This window comes from Anser cygnoides, chromosome 6 (assembly GCF_040182565.1).
Source record: "Anser cygnoides isolate HZ-2024a breed goose chromosome 6, Taihu_goose_T2T_genome, whole genome shotgun sequence".
Classification (NCBI taxonomy): domain Eukaryota; kingdom Metazoa; phylum Chordata; class Aves; order Anseriformes; family Anatidae; genus Anser; species Anser cygnoides.
In genome coordinates, this window is record NC_089878.1 from 313,451 (window position 1) to 333,739 (window position 20,289).

Here is a 20,289-nt window from a genome sequence, read left to right on the forward strand (position 1 = left end):
CGCCTTGAGAGTTCGTTTGCTGTATTTGAAGTTCTTATACCCTGCAGAAATAATTATTTAGAGTAACATGTAACTGAGGAGATCGTAGCAGGAAGTATATTATTTCTAGCATTAAATTGCTGCCCCGTTGCCAGTGCAATCTAGGGAGAGAACTGTATATAATAGTTAAACTCCCCTGGACTGACTTAAATTTTAAAATATTCTGACAAAGTAAGCTCTAAATCACTTGACATTTTGAACAGTTTTAAACGGGTACAAAACCGAAGCTTTATAAACCAAGCAGCATTTATAATGCTTCATATATAAAAACAATGCCTATTTTTAAGATTTGTTACATATCTATGTAGATACGCTTGCTGGAAAAGCCAGGTCTGTTGTAGACCAAATGCTGCAGATTAAGACTTGTGGCTTACCAGTTCCATTTCTGTATTTTCTTGGAAAATGTTTCGAGTTAGAGTTTAAATATAAAATGTAAATACTGTACAGATATATATTGAAATAAGTATTTCTTGGTGTACACAGGTGATTTGCATGACAAATACTCTGTATCGATCATTGTTAAAAACGCAATGTTCTGTGTAAATCCACTGCGTATTAATCTTTTCATTTATCATCAAGAGCTGTTACTTAAGCCTGGACATTCTCAAAAATAAAGTGTGAAACTATATACCATTGTGTAGCTCCTCCTTTATCAAGAGTACATGCAAGATAATTGCTCCTTTTTTTTTTCTTTCTAGAGGATGATTCAATTTTATAGCATGGATTATAACCGCTCTTGCAAGTGACCTTCTTTTAAGCACAACAGTTTAAATGATCAGGTTACAGAGAAAACCCTTTCACTGCAAAATAGATTCAATAAAGACTTGTGGCTTACCAGTTTCATTTCAAAACCCAAAGTGTTGGGTTTGATGGAAAAATGGTTGGTTTGGATGGTAAAAAGGTCGTCCGTTTTGATGGTAGGTTTAGTCTGAGTATTGAAGGCTTCCGTCAGTAAGCTCTGCATCTGAAAGACAAAGGGAAGAAATGTCATTCCCTGTTGTGATACTCAACATGGAACTGTCTGGCTCAGTGGTTTTCTTTCTAAAGAGAGAAGTCACAAGCCTGCACACAGCTTGATCTGCTCTCTGACTACAGGGCTGAACTGACTGGAGAAGGCAGCTTCCAAAGCCCTCCCATTAAACTGACTGCATTTCAGTTCCATGCTAAAATTGGTCAACTGTACAGAATATTAGGACAAAGCTACCTGTTTTGATAGCAAACGGTAGACCTTAGGTAAGTTGCATTCATTTGAAGGTTTGACTGGACGGCATCCTTGTTTTACTAGTGATCTTGTGGTCAAGCTGACCAAATCCTAGCCACAGAACAGAAGCGTTCAGAAACTGGCTAGAGAGAGCACTTATTAGAGAGAGCAGGAATTTAACTGCTTTAACGCTGCTCTTTCTCTCACGTATCTGGAATTTCCTTAAATCACAAATTATCACTAGCTATCCTTGTTAATTTATTCAAAGTAACATGAGTCCAGGTGAAAAGGCACACTCTAACAAGTCCTCAGTTGTTCCTAGTCTGCTCCTAGCTTACTTGAGAGGTTCAATACAGTAAGAAATAAATAAATAAATAAATAACCTGCTGAAGTGGCCTTTTTTCAGATTAGATTCCAACATTCAGAAAATCCTGCTTAAGAGATGTTTTTTCTTTTCTTTGAAAGACTGACCTTCCCCCACATGAAACTAATTAGTATCTTTAGGCTTGATGAAATACATGAATTCCTCAATTTACCAAAATTGCTTTGCACAGCCCTCCCATCCTGCTTATGTTGCAAGCAGCGTATCTAAGTGGGGTACTGTTGGGGTACATCTCTTTCACTCATGTAGCCCAGTGATCCCAATGCCCTGGACTTGTGTAATGTGTGCAAGACATTTACTTTCTCCCTATACTTTTGACTGGTTTAGAATAAGCGAGTTCGCCATCTGCTGGCCAGAGAATTCACCGAAGCCCAAAGAGCATTAGAGCAGACGCATTTTCTTCTGTGCTATTCCTGATTTATCAGCTAGAAGAGACACAGTTTAGTACAATCAGGATTCTTTTGACATTAGTAGCATAAAAAGTCTATTTTTGCAACACTGGTATTTGAAAGACCTCCGTTCAGTCCCTAATTTTGTTCTTGATAATGGGACAGATTGTATTAATGTTTGCAAGAATGTGTGAACAACCAGCCTCCCCTCCATGTCGTATTTTAAGATTAAAACTTGTGGTCGTCCCTGTCTCAAAACACAGTCATGCTTTGCAACAATCGCACTCCCTCTTTAGCTTGAAGGAACTTGTCAGTGCCAGAATCTACTGACTATGGCAATTTACTTCATCATCCAAACCGGGGCAGAATTTTTGAAAACCTCTTGCAAGATTTCACTTCTCCAAACATTATGTAGAAGACATTCAGCTGTAAAGCAAGAAGATGAAGTCCTTTGTTTCCTATGCCAGAATGACATTTTCAACACTGAACAGGATTGTCACCGACCGTTAACTGGTTGTTAAGTTGTGGCTAGGTATAAAATGTAGAAAATGTTTAAAAATAAAACTTGCCTTTGGATAGTGAACAGTCTTCTTCGGGGATTACTTCAGTTACCTGTAAGAGGAAAACAGATGATTTGGGGGGGTTGTTTGTTTTTAAGAACGGGTGCAGTCTTGCCAGTAATTTAGCTGGTATTTTTCAAAGTGACCTCTTAGAAACTTTACAGCACTGTTGAATCAACATGTCTCTAACCCTACAATTAAATAATGCTAAAAGATGCAGCAATTTATCTTCCTGCAAGTGCTTATTAAGATATCTGAGTAACTGCGACCGTGGCTTCATCACAGATATATATATATATATATTTAATACTACACACTTCTGCTCAGAAAGAAAATCACGGAAAATGTAAAATTTCATTTGAGATGCTGAATTTGTTGCAGTGTGAGATCTTCTTCATCACATGATTCTATTCGTAATTAAACCATATTATCTACTGAGAGACCAAGATTACGACAAGAACAGCACAGAGTTCAGCATGAAGCCGATCAGGAGCTCAAGTTTGTACTTATTTTTTTGTAAGGAGATGTACCAAGCTGGCTTTTTTATTGTTTCATCAGCACATTTCTAAGCCTATACGAGCAGGGGAAAAAAAAAAAAAAACAAAAAAAACCCAAGTAGAACAATTGCAGGGCTCCTCAGTTTACAGCATGAGGTCGCTTTTTCCAGGTGAAAAGCGGAGCCATAAGTGGCAGTACACTAAAGCCCTGGCACGTGGAGATCCGAGAGGAGAGCTGTTTGGCCCTCCTTTTCACTCCTGGGAACCACATACCTCAAAACCCACAGACTATGGGATATATCTCAGAGAAATCTTGGGAAAGGAGAGCATGAAGAGCATGTTTGTAAATTTATTTCTCCCTGGGCTTCTTCTGCTTCTCCAAGAAATACTTGTTTGAATATAACTTTGGCAGCAGTACTTATGCTGTTTTGCACCTACCACATTTAAAACTCCTACAAAAAACTGAAAAGTTAGACTGAAAAGCATCTCTTTCCGTTCTACTTTGTAAAGCTGCATGTTTTCCTCATGCAAAACAACAGGGGAATGGAAGCTAGAAAAGGAAATGCTGAATGTAAAACAAAACAAAACAAACCTCAGCCCTCCAGGACAAAAGCCGATAACTAAGTGCTTTCTAACATGCTGATTAGGTTTCAAGAGGATACCGCTTTAAATAAGTGTAATTGTCTGTCCATAGGCAGAAGCTGAATAATGGCAGGATGAATATCTATACTTAATTTTTTGTTACTGTCTTCCTGTAGCACACAGGGACTTGTTACGTTTAGGGAAAATGCTAACCTAATGGAGGGTTTAAACCATAAGCTAGTTTGTTATACCAAAATGACTGAGAGAACAAAGCATAAAGTGTTTTCAGATTTCTAGTACACCTTGATTGCTATCCATTAAACTTAAGACAGGTTAAACAAAGCACAGGAAATAAGAGAACTCCTAGTCCCACAACTGGCAAATTGTGCGCACACTTTCCATTCCTGAGAAAATAATACACAAACCTGAAAAATGCATTTAACTGAGAAAACGAAGACATCCTTGTCCTATTGGAAGACTAAGGTGACAGCTCTTGGGCTCAGTGATTTTCAGATAAGCTCCAGTCTTCAACTTGCAGACACCAGTGACAGCTCCTTTTTTTGCATTGAAAGGGAAAATGTTTCAACAACACATTGAAAACATACTTAAGGGACAAGAAACAAAATCAAGACTGCAGTGAGAAGGAAAACAGAAAAACAATACTGGGAAAAAAAAAAAAAAAGAGAAAAGAGAAAAGACCTTGGTCTTTGTATCGACCAACGAGATAAGCCTTACACATTTTTAAGTTTATTTTTGACGATTGATTGATGCGTTACCAGATATTAAGTACTAATCAAGAGCAAATATTAACACTAGTAAGAATAAATCCGATCCACCAGCCCTTATTCAAAATACATCAATTTCTAATTTGGAGACAACGTCTCTCTGACAAGGAAGTAGAAAAGCTGTAAATACCGATATAGTTTCCTCTCCCGATGTTCCATATACATACCGACGCTGTTCCTACACCTACACTCTGAGCATAAATTTATGTTGACATGAGTATCGGGTGTTATTTCTCTCTCTGTTTGCCTTGAGAGACTCTCCTCCTGTCCACTGAAAAGTAAACTCAAGATTCCAGATCAGTTAAGACAGTTGCTAGCCCCCCATTCAGAGTTCTGCAGCAGCACTGTTCAGATTTTTCAGCAGTCTCTTTACAAAATGACCACTTATAAGTGTACAAAAACACTTATCACCTAGCTTCTCAGTAGGTACACGTTTGGCCTCTCTTAAGCAGAGAGTCAATCACAGCTTAAGATTTTATACAAGATCCCATTTTCAAGTTTGGGGTTATTTCAGAAAATCTTTTTGCCTAGAAACAGTACTACTAGTAACACTTGAACTGGTTTGCCAGCACAACCTTTTACCCTGTTAGAAATGATGTTGACTTCTACCTTCATGTAGCATACATAGTGTCCTGTGCGACAGTTGATTCCATGATGCACCAGCACCGCATATAAGGCGTAGAGGAGTGGTTCTCCACTTGACTGAGACATGTAGGCTCGGAGGTCCAAATACTCAGGATATTTTACCTCCTAAAGAGAGACCAAGAAGATAGAAAAATTATATCAGAGTACTTCGCGGACTAGCCAGAGAAAAACACTTCCAAAAAACAGAGACTGGAATTATATGAATATATTTCTTGATTCACTAAAAATAAGTCTTCCCATAAGCAATGTTTAATACTAGAAGTTGCAGACAACTGTTTCCTGATGAATTAGCCTTCTCAGAGGAAAGTATATGCTTCTTGTCAAGCAGGAACTTTACTGATATTAAGAGAAAAATGAAAAAAAGAGAAAATGAAAATAAAAGCAGACCATTTCTCTATATTCTTAAGGTATATTCTTAATATACCTTGTTGATCTTTCCACCTGTGAAATCTGCAAATCTTTTCAGTGATATTGTGAGAACGTTGGAAGAACGGTGTATGGTAAATCTCTTGGATGCAGGAACCATCTTTTTACACCTTAAAAACAAGCAGAGACAAGTGTTTGAAAGCATCTTCTTTTTCGCCCCCAAAACAAACTCCTTTTAATGTCTCACGCATGCTTATGCTATTTGAATGATATTTACTTGCATCATGTGTTTGGTTTTTTCTTTTCATAAACCCATGCACTGCATGTCACGTTTGTTAATACAGAGAAGAAGGTAAGTTTTACCAACAACTCAGAGCACAGCGGGAACAGGAATCTCTCACGAAAGCATATTACCAGGGAGTTATAAAATATAAACAAAAAATAGTAAAAATGAGTTATATATAAGACTAATAACAGTTATCAGCAATGGAAAAAGTACCGTACATGTGCAAGGCCTTTCCTTTTAAGCTCACAAAAAGACAGAAAATTCTGGCTTTAAGTGTGACTGAACCGATCACACCTCAAAGAGCACGTTAAGGAAGGACCATGCAATTCAGATGTGAGGTGCTATTACAGTTCTTTCTCTTCCTCAGACATCACTTATGAGAATCCTGAATACGCTGCATGTTGCTTTCTAGGATCCGCAGGCTAAGACGAACCTGGGATTAAATTGCTTTAATAACCTATTGGACGCTCTTGATTCGACACCTTAATTTCCTTAGTATCCAACAACAAGAAGTGGATACTGCATTTTTCATTTAGAGGGGTCAGGCATGAATCCTACAGAACTGAGCCGGGCACTCTGTGCTTTTCTGAGGGGATGTTTGACTAACAGCTTGTTTTGCCAAACCATCTTATGCAAATGTTCAATTGTTTCTCACATACGTAGAAACATCTTACATATTGATCAGCACAGAGAGCGCCTGAACTCAACAGGCTTTCCCTGTGCACGGGTTAGGCTTAAGGGAGCTCATTTCGGACATTAGTCCACATCGACAGGTTTCACAGTTCAAGAGCTGTGCAAGACGCTGTTTAGTGAGCCAGCACAGGCTGCTAACATTCATTACCACAGAGCCAGCTCACATTCCCTGACACTCAATCTAACTTTGTTTCACAGTGAACGCTAGGACCTGCAGCAACCTGCTGCTGCCTTCCACTCCAAATCATTCTCCACAGCTCCTTGCTTCAGCTCACCACTACTTACTGGGCATGTCTTTTCACTTCTGCCAATATGAATATTTCAGCATGCAGCTACACGCCTAGGAAGCTTGACAAGCCATGGTGCAGACAATGCTACGAGAAAAGTCCAATATCAGCTAATAGCCACTCTTCTTAGATTTCCAAAACAGATGTAACGTTTTCAAGTTTGGGATTATTTCCGTGCACCAGTTGTTTAAACAAAATGAAGCAACAACAACAACAACGAAGCTGCGTCTCCTTATTTCTAAATGAAAAGATAACTTATGCTCTAAGTCATGCAATACATAAAACTAATATCTAGCATTAAGACATAATTAGTTAATAATCTCACTCGCTACATTTGTAGCAATTCTCTCCATCCAGCTCTTCAGGTTTCACAAATAGTTCTAGAGCTCTGGTAACAGATGAAACCGCCTAGAGGAGCGAGAGAGAAGAGCGTAAAGTCACTGTAAATTCAAAATTCCAGAGACGCACTAGGAGTTTATAAGAGAACCTGACTAATACATACTTAAGCGATCTACTATGAGCACTGTCAAGAAGGAGGCAGAAAGAGCATGCTCAGCGTTTACCTCACCTGGAAGTCATTTTACTTTGAAACAAATCATTTTCCAGTAACGCAGACAGCATCTATAGTGTGCTTTGTCATCAATACTGGCAACAAATCCAGCAGTCTAACAATTAGATGTATATTGAGGTAGAACAACAAAGAAGTTTTGACAGTATCATAATTTGTGCAGACATAAAATTCTTTCCGCTTAAACCCAATGCAAATTTGGAGACTCTTTACATGGCTTCCATCAGCGCATTCCTCTATATTCTTAAACCTATAATAGCAGGGAAAAAAAGAAAAAGACAAAAAAAAAAAACAAAAAGGAGAAAAAAAGCAGGATTTTTACATAGTACATATTTGTACATATTACATAGTTTACATATCCCTCCACATGCTGTTCTGAATAATAGCCAAAATATTCATAGCCACTGTATTTGTTCTCCCCACACAGCTGAAAAAACAACATTTGAAACATATTTTTCAAAACATATTTTAATATCCAGCAGACTGTTCAGTCATCAAGCATTTAAAGACTGTTTTAGATAATCTCTAGATTAATCTAAAAGGAATCCCATAAACATGCTGCAGCCGCTTACCTTTAATATACTCGCTGGATGCGATGTTTCTTCCTTTCACCTGCACTGGAAGGCTTCCCTTCCTTGTGAGGTTGTTTACTGCCCTCACTTCTGCATTGCTCTCATAAAGAGCCATCTGGAGGATGGGATTCTTCCTTCTTCTCCCGGGTTTTCTTCTGGAAACGAGGATCTAAGTGTTCCAAGAAGCCTTTCACTTTCCTGATGTTTCTCCTTTTTCTTCTTTTTGTTACGCTTGCGATTGGCATTGTCAAAGTGGAGCGCAGAGAAATACAAATCATAAAGTCTGAAAGAAACATGCAAGTTAAAAAGAGAAAAAAAGATGTGGCACTTGTTGCATACAGGAAACTTTATTTATTTTACCACAGGCGATGATTTGCCGCATGTCAGCTATTTTGTGGTACTTTGTGCACATGTAACTTCCTTTAGATGCAGCAAACTTAAGCCCTCAGATTGAAGGACCATAGGTCCTGGTTGGTACACAGATCATTAACAATGGTTAGCTCTGGAATATGTGCAAGTAAAAAAAAAAAAATATTTTAACCTAATCCAGAATGGTGTGCAGATGTGATTCGAACTACGTGGTCCAAAGCTAGTGCTCTGACACAATTCAGCAATACCTTTCCTGTCTTCACTGATCAACCTAATGATCCCCAGTCATGATCCCCAGCCAGATTATGCTATCTAAATAACTCAGAAACTATGAAAAAAAAAAAAACAAAACATGAGAAGCACCCAGAAAAGAATTAGGAAAAAAAATGCTGATTAGGCTGGAATCCCTGCTTACTTGGAATCCTTCTCTCCCTGTTTATCTTCAGACTTCTTTTTCTTCTAGAACTTCTTATATTTTTTCATGTTTTCACCACCTAAAACCTCCTTTTCTACCTTTCTGCGTTGCCTTTCTATTTCACTTTCACTACCTTCTGCACGAGTATATTGTCTTTTTCTGTTTCCTTCTTTTGCCTTTTTCTGGCGACAGTTCTCCAAATGAGCTGACACAGGTGGAAGTGCATGTCTCTCACGCGAATGTTTTCCAGAATGTTGCTGAGCTACTGAGCAACGATGTGAGTCTGCTCTGGGTGTGCTAAAGTGATGTACATCTTCCTCTCTCAAGAGGGAACCGTGAGGCCATCTGCTTTTGTAATGATAACGCTTATGTGACCTGCTGGAGTAAGTCTGAGTCAATTTGTCAAAGTCTTTATCACCGTGAGAGAACTTTCTCTCTCTACTGTCTCCTGCTGCATGAGGTGAATAGTAATCCTTGTAATAGCTACATTTTTCCCATTTCCGTGGTTCATCTTGATAGTATCTTTCTCTGCTCCAACTTCTTTCCCCTTTGGAATGGTAATATCTAGCGCTATCTTGTTCTGATCTTCCTCTGCTTCGAGATCTGTACTTTGAATATTTTACTGGTCTTCTGCCATTATCAGGGCTGTTCCTTTCACTATGGGAAGATCTGTACCTGCTTCCCTCCCAATACTCCTGCTTGTGACGCTTTTGCTTAACAACTTCCACACTCCGAGAGCACCTTCTCTTGCTGGAATGACCATCTTTTTGACTCTCCTTCTCTTCAGTAGGAGAATGTTCCCTCTTTCTCTGGTAACGCTCTTTGTCAGATTTTTTAGTCTCGTCCTTTGTATCTTGGCATCTATCTGTAACAGCTAAGGAGGAAAGGTTTTTAGAACTACATTCACTGTCAGACTTTAGAGGGGAAGTTTGCCGCAATTTCTCACCAGTCTCAGAAGACTCTTTGATGTAGAAAACATTTTCTTCTGAAATCAGTTCATGTTCTTTTGATCTTCTTGGTTTCTCCTTGTCTCCACGGTCATCACATTGGTACTGTTCAAGGTATTCATCATTCTCAGTAGATTTCGGAGGTCCCGGGACACTGCACAAAATAAAAACACGTTTCCGTCTCCCTCCACCTGCTGCTCTGAGAAAAAAGGGGTGGGGGCGACGGGGGAACAGCCAATGTTTCTCCAGATAATGGAGAAAAATGGAAAAACATTCTATGAAGAAACACAAGTTCTCCGCGAGGCACCAGCCTGCATCAGAGTGCTATGCACAGTGTCGATCATTAGTTCTGTTCGCAACACTGGCCATACAGTACGGAATTCTACTGATTTAAATCCTTCCATTAAATAGTATTAGTAGACAGATAAAACCGCAATGAACTTCCATAAAATCTTGTCTTAATCAGACTGTGCTCATTTTACCTTATTTCCTCTGACAAGCTGTTCAGCTGGCTGGCCGTGAGGGATTCCATGATGACTTCTCGAGGGACTGGAGGCATAGCTCCAGGCATCTGCAACTAAAACGCACAAGTCAGCAGACAGAAAAAATACCATTTGTGCTGAGGACTAGTCTTCTCAGAATTTCTACATTAAATGCTAAGCAAGATCGCTTTGTGTTGTATGCATTATCTACACTTCAAAGATAACGCCAACTCACCTCCCAAAATCTACTTTATGAAACTTAAGAATTTTTATCTCAGCTCAGCTTAAGCTGACAAGTTCTAATGTCAGCTCAGCTCTGCAAATTCTAATGGCATAATATCACAAAGGGTTACGATCAAATTTGTGCTGTGTTTTCTCAGCATTTCGCCTGAATTAGGAACATGATAAACACTCCCGAATACATCGTGGGTGAGAAATTCTCGATGGAGCAAACTACTATGTTTCAAGCAATCCGTTTGTTTTAGAAAAGAACATCTCACAAGGTTTAACAGGTTCAACTTGGCAAGTGGAATCATCAAGTTTCAGTCCGTTTTCTTTAGATTCATGAACTAAACTAATAGCACCATTCAGTGAATCAGTGTTTGGCAGCTCATGCTGGGATCTTCCTTCATCAGCATTCTGACAGGAAGAATGGGAATTCTGCGATGTACGGACTACCTTTCCAACCAAAATTCCACATTGCATTGCAATTCCTTTTAAATAAGCCCTTTGACTCCTCCTCAGATTTTCCTGAAGATTCTGCACCGTAAGGGACTGTGTTATCAGAGCTGAGTTTAGGATTTCCATTCACCTTTGGCTCCACAAAAATTTCAGCAGAAACTCTTTTTTTTTTTTTTTGTATTTGTATTTGCTTCATTTGCTTTACCGAATTTGTGATTGTGGATGAAGGAACAGCCTTGTAGAGATCTTCATCCTCCACAGCACTGCTAAGACAGTCAGGCTGTGACACAGTCTGACGAGCAGGCAATTTATTGTGAATACTGATGGTGATCTTCTGGTTTTTTGACGTATCAGTAATTGAAGGCCTGGTAATCGCCTGTTCTTGAACACAGGCCATTGGTGGTGCTGAAGATGGCCTTTTTAGGGTGACACCAGTGGTATTTGCATCCTCTTTTATGGATCCATTTCCATTTAAACGACTTGAATTCTGTATTTAAAAAGAAGAAATTGCAAGACGGGTTAATGGAAACACTCCATTTAACATTTTTAAACATGTCATTCTCCTACTAAGTATTTCTACAAATGGTCTTAACACCTAAAAAGCAAAAAACACTGCCCTTAAAAGATAAATGCAAGTCCCATAAGTGTATTTAATTCCTGCTTTTGGTTTACTGCATATTGATATCAAATTAACATCATTTTTGAAAACCATCCAAACAACTTAACATTGCCTAAAGCTATTCCCAAATATATTTAGTTTCCCCTTTAAACATACCCCAAAAAGCCTGGAATAATTGTTCTGGTGCTCAGGAATAAGACAATTTGGTTTCCCTGTCTTAGCTAAAGTGACGTCGATAGGAAAAACAAGTCCTCTTTTAAATGATTCGAGGATTAGTACACTCTACTTAAATTGTCAAAGAGCGTAGCTCTCTGTGCTTTACAAAGCTGTCTAGGAGGTATAAACAATGGAGTCGCATGGCTGCGCAATTCAGCAGTAACCACTGTTTGAATGACTCTGGCTGTAGCATGAGGGCTGTGAAGACAGCTGCAGCGTGGGAAGGAAAACAAAACAAAGATGCCAAAAACCAAACAAAAAACCCCACACCAAACCCCAAACCCACTGTCCGTTTGGTGCCATTATCTGCCCTCCCGCTTCCCTAAATTACCTTAATCATATGAGGAGGAAGTCGTGGTCCCAGAAATCCAGCCTGCTTACTGTTAGCCCCCCGCTGACCAGGGGGGAATGAACAGGGATAAGACGGTGCTGCTAAGTAAAAAGCACGTTCTCCGAGCGTCAAATCATAGCGCCTTCAGAAAAGAGCAGTGATCTCAGTTTAGTTTTTCTTTCGGCCTACTCTTGGATTAAATCCCATCCTATAATTTTATAGGAACAGTTCATACGATATGGAAGCCTTCTCTACAGAAGACTTAGCCAAGACTACAAACTGAAAAGTAGGTAACAGTCTTCCTACTATGACTATCACTTTCAGAGCAATAATTCATTCTTACACCACAGATGGCCTTCATTTCTCTCCTTCTCTAAATTAGCCAGCTACAGATAACACATATACAGCAATTTACACAAGTGCTGCAGTTTAAGGCCAAGCAACAAAAGATAATAAATGACAGAGAATTTCAGGTTAGACAGAACTGAATTAGAGAAATAATCATCTTTTCCTGGGAGAGAAAGAAAAACACTTGCAAAAAGAAAAGTATCAATAACAGGAGAGTAAATCTCTTCTGAACACATTTGAATACTTGTTATTACCTGATATAAAAAAGTAAGTAAGCTTGCTGACCAAGAACTCTTTTAATGTCAGTACGGACTACTTTTGCATCATTCATCTGATACCAAAGTCCATTACCAGCCTGCAAATAAAGACAACGATATCTTTAGATGAATTGCATGTTTTCCAAATGAAATCACAGATAGCAATAAAATACACACGTGTCAAATAAACATATAATGAAATCTTTTTCCCTAGAAACAGTACTACTAGTAACACTTGAACTGGTTTGCCAGCACAACCTTTACCCTGTTAGAAATGATGTTGACTTCTACCTTTATGTAGCATACATAGTGTCCTGAGCGACAGTTGATACCATGATGCACCAGCACCGCATATAAGGCATAGAGGAGTGGTTCTCCACTTGATTGAGACATGTAGGCTCGGAGGTCCAAATACTCAGGATATTTTACTTCCTAAAGAGAGACCAAGAAGATAGAAAAATTATATCAGAGTACTTCGCGGACTAGCCAGAGAAAAACACTTCCAAAAAACAGAGACTGGAATTATATGAATATATCTCTTGATTCACTAAAAATAAGTCTTCCCATAAGCAACGTTTAATACTAGAAGTTGCAGACAACTGTTTTCTGATGAATTAGCCTTCTCAGAGGAAAGTATATGCTTCTTGTCAAGCAGGAACTTTACTGATATTAAGAGAAAGAATAAGCCGTAGTCGTTAGTCTACAATTATTGTCTGAAAATATTAACAACTTTCAGCTTTGGGGGATGTCCCATTACATGATGACAAAGTTGCATTACAGCGGGAAATATACCTTGTTGATCTTTCCACCTGTGAAATCTGCAAATCTTTTCAGTGATATTGTGAGAACGTTGGAAGAACGGTGTATGGTAAATCTCTTGGATGCAGGAACCATCTTTTTACACCTTAAAAACAAGCAGAGACAAGTGTTTGAAAGCATCATCTTTTTTGCCCCCAAAACAAACTCGTTTTAATGTCTCATGCATGCTTATGCTATTTGAATGATATTTACTTGCATCATATGTTTGGTTTTTTCTTTTCATAAACCCATGCACTGCATGTCACGTTTGTTAATACAGAGAAGAAGGTAAGTTTTACCAACAACTCAGAGCATAGCGGGAACAGGAATCTCTCACGAAAGCGTATTACCAGGGAGTTATAAAATATAAACAAAAAATAGTAAAAATGAGTTATATATAAGACTAATAACAGTTATCAGCAATGGAAAAAGTACTGTACATGTGCAAGGCCTTTCCTTTTAAACTCACAAAAAGACGGAAAATTCTGGCTTTAAGTGTGACTGAACCGATCACACCTCAAAGAGCACATTAAGGAAGGACCATGCAATTCAGATGTGAGGTGCTATTACAGTTCTTTCTCTTCCTCAGACATCACTTATGAGAATCCTGAATACGCTGCATGTTGCTTTCTAGGATCCGCAGGCCAAGACGAACCTGGGATTAAATTGCTTTAATAACCTATTGGACGCTCTTGATTCGACACCCTAATTTCCTTAGTATCCAACAACAAGAAGTGGATACTGCATTTTTCATTTAGAGGGGTCAGGCATGAATTCTACAGAACTGAGCCGGGCACTCTGTGCTTTTCTGAGGGGATGTTTGACTAACAGCTTGTTTTGCCAAACCATCTTATGCAAATGTTCAATTGTTTCTCACATACGTAGAAACATCTTACATATTGATCAGCACAGAGAGCGCCTGAACTCAACAGGCTTTCCCTGTGCACGGGTTAGGCTTAAGGGAGCTCATTTCGGACATTAGTCCACATCGACAGGTTTCACAGTTCAAGAGCTGTGCAAGACGCTGTTTAGTGAGCCAGCACAGGCTGCTAACATTCATTACCACAGAGCCAGCTCACATTCCCTGACACTCAATCTAACTTTGTTTCACAGTGAACGCTAGGACCTGTAGGAACCTGCTGCTGCCTTCCACTCCAAATCATTCTCCATAGCTCCTTGCTTCAGCTCACCACTACTAGAAAATGAAGCAACAACAACAACAACAATGCTGCGTCTCCTTATTTCTAAATGAAGTTAAAGGATAACTTACGCTCTAAGTCATGTAATATATAAAACTAATATCTAGTATTAAGACATAATTAGTAATAATCTTACTCGCTACATTTATAGCAATTCTCTCCATCCAGCTCTTCAGGTTTCACAAATAGTTCTAGAGCTCTGGTAACAGATGAAACCGCCTAGAGGAGCGAGAGAGAAGAGCGTAAAGTCACTGTAAATTCAAAATTCCAGAGACGCACTAGGAGTTTATAAGAGAACCTGACTAACACATACTTAAGCGATCTACTATGAGCACTGTCAAGAAGGAGGCAGAAAGAGCATGCTCAGCGTTTACCTCACCTGGAAGTCATTCTACTTTGAAACAAATCATTTTCCAGTAACGCAGACAGCATCTATAGTGTGCTTTCTCATCAATACTGGCAACAAATCCAACAGTCTAACAATTAGACGTATATTGAGGTAGAACAACAAAGAAGTGTGACAGTATTATACTTTGCGCAGCAATAAAATTCTTTCCCCTTAAACCCAATGCAGACGTGGAGACTATTTACAGGGGTTCCACAGAAGGACAAAGTCCAATCCACTTTCTAACCACCACCAAGCTCTTATATTTTAACATTGTACGTGGTTTGGTTTTTTAAGTTAAACAAGTTTAATTTAGAAAGTTATACATGTACTTAAACATCATGAATTATATTTACAAAACCTCCTACCTTTACATCCAAAGTGATATCAAGAAATGCCTCATACGTATCCGAAACTGCTTTGCAATTCAAGCACTTCACTGGAAGCAAAATATAAATGCTTAACAACACGTGAAGGAGACTAACTGTCCACATTCAAGTTGTCGATAGATACTACTTCAGACAAACTACAGACTGCTTTACTACCGACAAAAGACACAGATCAGTTCTAAGGACAGGAATATTTTTAAAAGTACCTCTTGATCTTAGAAATCCTCCAAATATTTGATGAATGATGGTGGTAGCTTGAGAAGATCTGTCCAATCTGGAAATAAATTATAATCAGACCTCAGAAGATTTAAGGCACACAGTTAACTCTTCAAAGAGTTTTATGAAAACCAAGGATGACCTAGACTTTCAGTTTTGATAGTAAATAAAGGCCTAAAAGGTGCTAGAGAACGTATAAAAGTGAATTTGTTTATGCTTACTTGGTGCTTCCATTCAAGCACGCTTCCTGCATAGCATCAACAGTATAGCGCAAGAACTCGTGTGCGTCTTCTTGACTGCCAAAACGGAAATGTTGTCCTATTCCTAAATAAGAAGATGATACTATTCACCTCATTTAAAAATGAAGTAATTCTCCTGTTTCTAAAATCTCTCTTCTTTACAGTGTTAAAACCATTTATACACATCAAATAATTATTTGAAGATTACAAGATGCTGAAAAAGAAACACATCTGAAGCCACTTACGACTGAGATTATTGATAACACGCGTAGGCTCGATGGCATCAACAGTGCAACGCAGGGCCTGGTTAATGTGAGTCTCCATCGTGCACATCATGCAAAAATCTTGTTCACGACCTGAAGAGTGAAAGAAGAAAGCATCCCAGTCTAGCGAAACAGACATAACTACAAACAAACATATAAGTAACATTTAAACTATAGATACAATATCCACTCTCCTTGTCCCAACAGTCTCCTAACATTTCATTTCACACAACTTTATAGAATAAAAATATCCATTAAGCCTGTATTCAAGTGCATTTTGTGATGAGAAATCTAAAAGACTACTGCAAAGTCACGTTTGTAAAGGCTGACAGGAATGTGAACTCCACAGGTTGCAAAATGTATGAGGAAAGAATATTTGACCTTGATGATACAGCATTAAGAGAACGTGGGTTATTTTCAGCACAGTGCTGTCAGGTGAGCTTCATGATACAGAGCTACGAGTCCTTTGGGAGAAAGGAAAAATTACAGTAATGTATGTAATAGTACTTCTGCCCTCCTTTTTTCAACAGGATTCTTAACTGAAACGATTTCTATATACAGGAAGAAAACAGTTAAATTTCTAGGTATCGATACAAAGATACCAGCCTAAAAAGCATACAGGTTTAGTACAACATTTACTTTATAGTACAACATTTTATTTAGGACAAAATCAGTCTAGATTTTAATACAGTCCCACAAAAAAATCTAGTCGTGTTCATAACAGCTCATATTGCTTTCTAGGTTTTTTTTTTTTTTTTTTTTTTTTTAATTGGTTCAACAACGAACAGACCATTTATTGTAGTGCATTATGGAACCTCGGCTGTGCAGACTAAAGACCTATGATGCCAACATCCTAAATTTTATTGCCTTTCTAGCAGCAGGAAGCCCAAATAGCCCAAATGCCAAATGTTCATTAAATGCATTACTGTCCAATGCACTTCATTATTCCCATGAAGCAAGAAAAGATCCTTTTAAAAAAACAAACAAACAAACAAACAAAAAAAACACATGGTGCATTAAACGCACTCCATATGCTATTCCGAGCCCACTGCTAATACAATGCTCAAAGCCAGCGTCTACAGGTAAAATCAGGCAAGTAAGTTTGTCTCACAGAATCACTGCTGTTCTTTCACCTTCACAGCTATCCAACAGATTTAAAATACTGTTAGAAAGTACTCACATGCCTGGCTGTGCTCAAGAGAAAGCATGTAATTGGCAAGTGGGGGGGTGTAGGTCAAACACTGTAGAGTAGCATTAAGAAAACACGTGTTGCCAAGATTGTACAGGCCAACTCCAACACTTTGTGTTTCTTGCCAATCCATACGTATCTTCTCAGGTGGAAAAAGAATCCTTTGTGGCGGAGCAATTCCATCATTAACAACTGCAAGAAAGTTATATTTAAAAAGAGATTTTGTTTGTTTGTTTCTAAGAAAGGTATTAAGTATATATAGGTATAGTGAATATATAAAGTATATATAGGCATAGTAAAAATACTATTCTGCGGGAGCACCTAGAGGAACTAGCTACAATCCAAAACAGAAAAACTTATTGCAGACACCTTTAATACCGCCATATTCAAATTGGCTGGTCAACACAACGTTTTGGGAAAAAAAAGTTTAGTCAACCATTTTAATTTCTTCCTTATTATATGCTTTTTTCCTTATTATAACTTCAACCACAAACTTAGACTTGAAATTATATGGTAATAAATGCAAGGACAATGTAAAAACAAATAACTAGGAATGACGGTACCCCTACAAATATCAGATCTTTTCCTGAGCAATCTTAACATTCAAAAACCTGTGAATAATGGAACCTGTGAATAGCAACAATCAAACACTTTTCTTTGCAAAACAGAAAAGATATGGATGAATCAGTGCATTACAAAATGCTCCCCACATTTCTCTGTTGACTGTAAATATATCAAAATTAATTTCTGTAACGTCAGTCACTTCAGTTGCCTTAGGAGAATCGCTTTGGAAGTCTTTATTCACAGTAGTCCTGTTCTCTATCAGTGCAACAAGCAAGAACTACCACTTTCTACTTTTGTTTTGAAGAAAACGGAGCCCGGATAAAGCGCACACTTACTTAGATCTCTTTGGGCAAAAGGCTTAGATTTTTCAGAGGATCTACAATAAATAGCACCTCCACATCCTTGGGCCACAGAGACTTGGCTTGAATCTTCTGCAGGTGGTATCCGGCCCCAGTTTGCGGTGCGTGACATCAGTTTTTTAGTACTCGGTTTCTTGGATTTGCCAGACCGCCTTGAAGATGGCTTTTTAGACTTTGAAGATTTGGGCTTGTTAACTATGGTCATTGTTCTCATCTGCGACAGAGACAAATGTTCTGGCTGACGTAAGAATACCAAGAAGCATTCCAAGAAGAAAAGAGTAGTAGAAGTCCTGTCACTTAATCTCAAAGAAACGGCCTTGAAGAACTAACTTGCTGGTATGAATGATTTAAAAGGAATCCCCAAACTAAACACACAAAGGAAAAATTTCCATCAAAACTCTATCAGTATTACTTTTAGCTTCTGCAGAACTAGTGGCTGATGCCATTTCTTTCACTTTCGTAGGATTTTAATCCATTACAACTCTGGAGTCTTTTTAATATAAAAATGCAAATGACATTCTCTGAGGGGAATCAGTTATTTATTGCATTTTTGGAGCTTTGCAATTATCTATTAATTATTACCTATTATCTAATAGATAATGGTTGCGATTTATATATAATTGTTGCTCACGCTAGTAATGGAGCACTATTACTTTACTGCCTGCGCTTTTCTGCTTCGTGTGCACAAAGGTACCTGCATTTCGCTGCTACTTTACTTCTCTCTTTCCAGGGCTCACCCTCTACCTCACTGTCTACTGCACCAGTCATGATGGCTTGGTTGTGATTCTATAATGAGCCTAGCTTTTGAATACACTTTTTCTGGGCGTCACTTTGTGATAGCAAGTTAATTTGTGAGGGCTTATCACCTATGACCTGCTTCTCAGTAGGTACACGTTTGGCCTCTGTTAAGCAGAGAGTCAATCACAGCTTAAGATTTTGTCCAAGATGCCATTCACGAAACTGAGTTTAACCTTGACAGAACTGAGTTTAACCTTTAAACCTGAAGCTCCGTTAAAGAATAAAGCAGCACCCAAGCCAGGAAATAGAAGTTAATCGTCACTTTACCCTGAAACGCACGTAAAGCCGGTGAGCTATTCTGTGCTGGCAGGATTGCTGCCGGGATGGCCGACGAGGCGGCGGGCACAGGGGGCCACAGGACCTGCTCCCCGGGGCCACAGGTCCTGTCACAGGGGGCTGCCGGGGGTCTCCAGGCGCCGGGAACAGCGGCAACAGCGGGGACAGAGGGGACAGCAGCGACAGCAGCCGCCACCTCAGCCGAGGCCGTCTCCACAACTGCCACAACGGCCTCGGAACGCCGCCCAACTCGGAGCTCCAGCGTGACGCCTTTTCAACCTGGCCGCGGTGCTCACGGCTAAAAGCAGAGCGTTTCCTCCGGCGTGTCTTTACTGTCGGTGCCGGACCGGCCCTCACCCCGAGCTCTCCCTGCCGGGAGGGCTTTGCGGTTGGGGTTTCCCTCCCGCCGCCGCCGCGGGCAGGCCCCGCGCGCAAGCTGTCCGCGCTGGGGAGCGGCATGTCGCCCGCGGCGAGAGCCCGAGGGCGCGACACGAAAAAGCCCCGACACGAAAAAGCCCCGACGTGCGGGCGAGGCGGCGGGGAGACGGCTCTGAGGGAGCGGCCGCTTCGCCCCGCCGTCCTCCTCCCCTCCCGGGCCGCCCCGCCGAGCCCCGTGCGCCTCAGGTGCTGCCCTGAGAGGGCGCTCGGGCACTGGGACAGCTGCCCAGGGCAGTGGTCGTGGCACCGAGCCTGACGGGGGTCCAGAAGTGTTTGAACAATGCTCTCAGACATAGGCTCTGCTTTTGGGGTGGTCCTGTGTGGAGCCAGGAGTTGGACTCGCTCATTATTGTGAGCCCTTTCCACCTTGGGATGTTCTCTGATTCTAGGTCAGCAATCCATTATCTGATGAGAGGTGTGGAGTCATTCGAAGGGAAGAGAGACCAAAACACTTCTGGTTTCCAGAAGCGGGTATTTGGTAACCAAACCGATGATTCCTTTTCTTCTAGAGCGAGTAGCAGCAGGGATCCGCTTTACAATATGCTGGCAACAAGGAAACGAAGAATTGCAAACAAGATGTAGGACTTGAGCAGCAGCTTGTATACATGCATCAGCTTATAAATGAGCACACAGCTGAGCGATAATGCAAAAATTGGACA

At 39.8% G+C, this 20,289-nt stretch overlaps 1 protein-coding gene and 1 long non-coding RNA gene across 5 annotated transcripts in view; both read right to left on the reverse strand.

Moving 5' to 3' along the window:
* Positions 1-5,205, reverse strand: part of LOC136791088 (uncharacterized) — a 30,630-nt gene extending 25,425 nt beyond the window's left edge. Inside the window, exons 1-3 of one of the 2 annotated variants that reach the window (XR_010832328.1) lie at positions 4,076-5,205; positions 2,581-2,623; positions 875-1,003 (exon numbers count right to left, since the gene is read on the reverse strand). This is a non-coding gene — a long non-coding RNA (uncharacterized lncRNA). The remainder of the gene's footprint in view (positions 1-874; positions 1,004-2,580; positions 2,624-4,075) is intronic. The other variant, XR_010832326.1, reaches the window with a different exon arrangement.
* Positions 5,206-6,341: 1,136 nt separating this feature from the next.
* On the reverse strand, positions 6,342-20,141 carry LOC125180984 (ubiquitin carboxyl-terminal hydrolase 42-like). 3 transcript variants are annotated; one of them, XR_010832319.1, is made up of 19 exons: positions 19,184-20,141; positions 18,095-18,356; positions 17,187-17,387; positions 15,989-16,099; positions 15,726-15,828; positions 15,495-15,562; positions 15,268-15,338; positions 14,651-14,733; positions 13,310-13,421; positions 12,809-12,949; positions 12,515-12,615; positions 11,913-12,054; positions 10,952-11,233; positions 10,066-10,160; positions 9,583-9,737; positions 7,853-8,135; positions 7,281-7,530; positions 7,038-7,120; positions 6,342-6,950 (listed from the first exon to the last, which is right to left on the reverse strand). XR_010832319.1 is itself a non-coding variant. In XM_066999363.1 (17 exons), exons 1-16 carry the CDS (start codon positions 19,922-19,924, stop codon positions 8,681-8,683), a joined length of 3,498 nt encoding a protein of 1,165 aa, XP_066855464.1. In that variant the 5' UTR covers positions 19,925-20,128; the 3' UTR covers positions 7,993-8,135; positions 8,637-8,680. The 3 variants fall into 3 exon arrangements, 2 of the variants coding, with proteins under 2 accessions (XP_066855464.1, XP_066855463.1); XM_066999363.1 differs by lacking the exons at positions 6,342-6,950; positions 7,038-7,120; positions 7,281-7,530 and adding an exon at positions 8,637-9,510 and having other exon boundaries at positions 7,993-8,135; positions 19,184-20,128; XM_066999362.1 differs by lacking the exons at positions 6,342-6,950; positions 7,038-7,120; positions 7,281-7,530 and having other exon boundaries at positions 7,993-8,135; positions 8,637-9,737; positions 19,184-20,129.
* Positions 20,142-20,289: the final 148 nt, after the last annotated feature.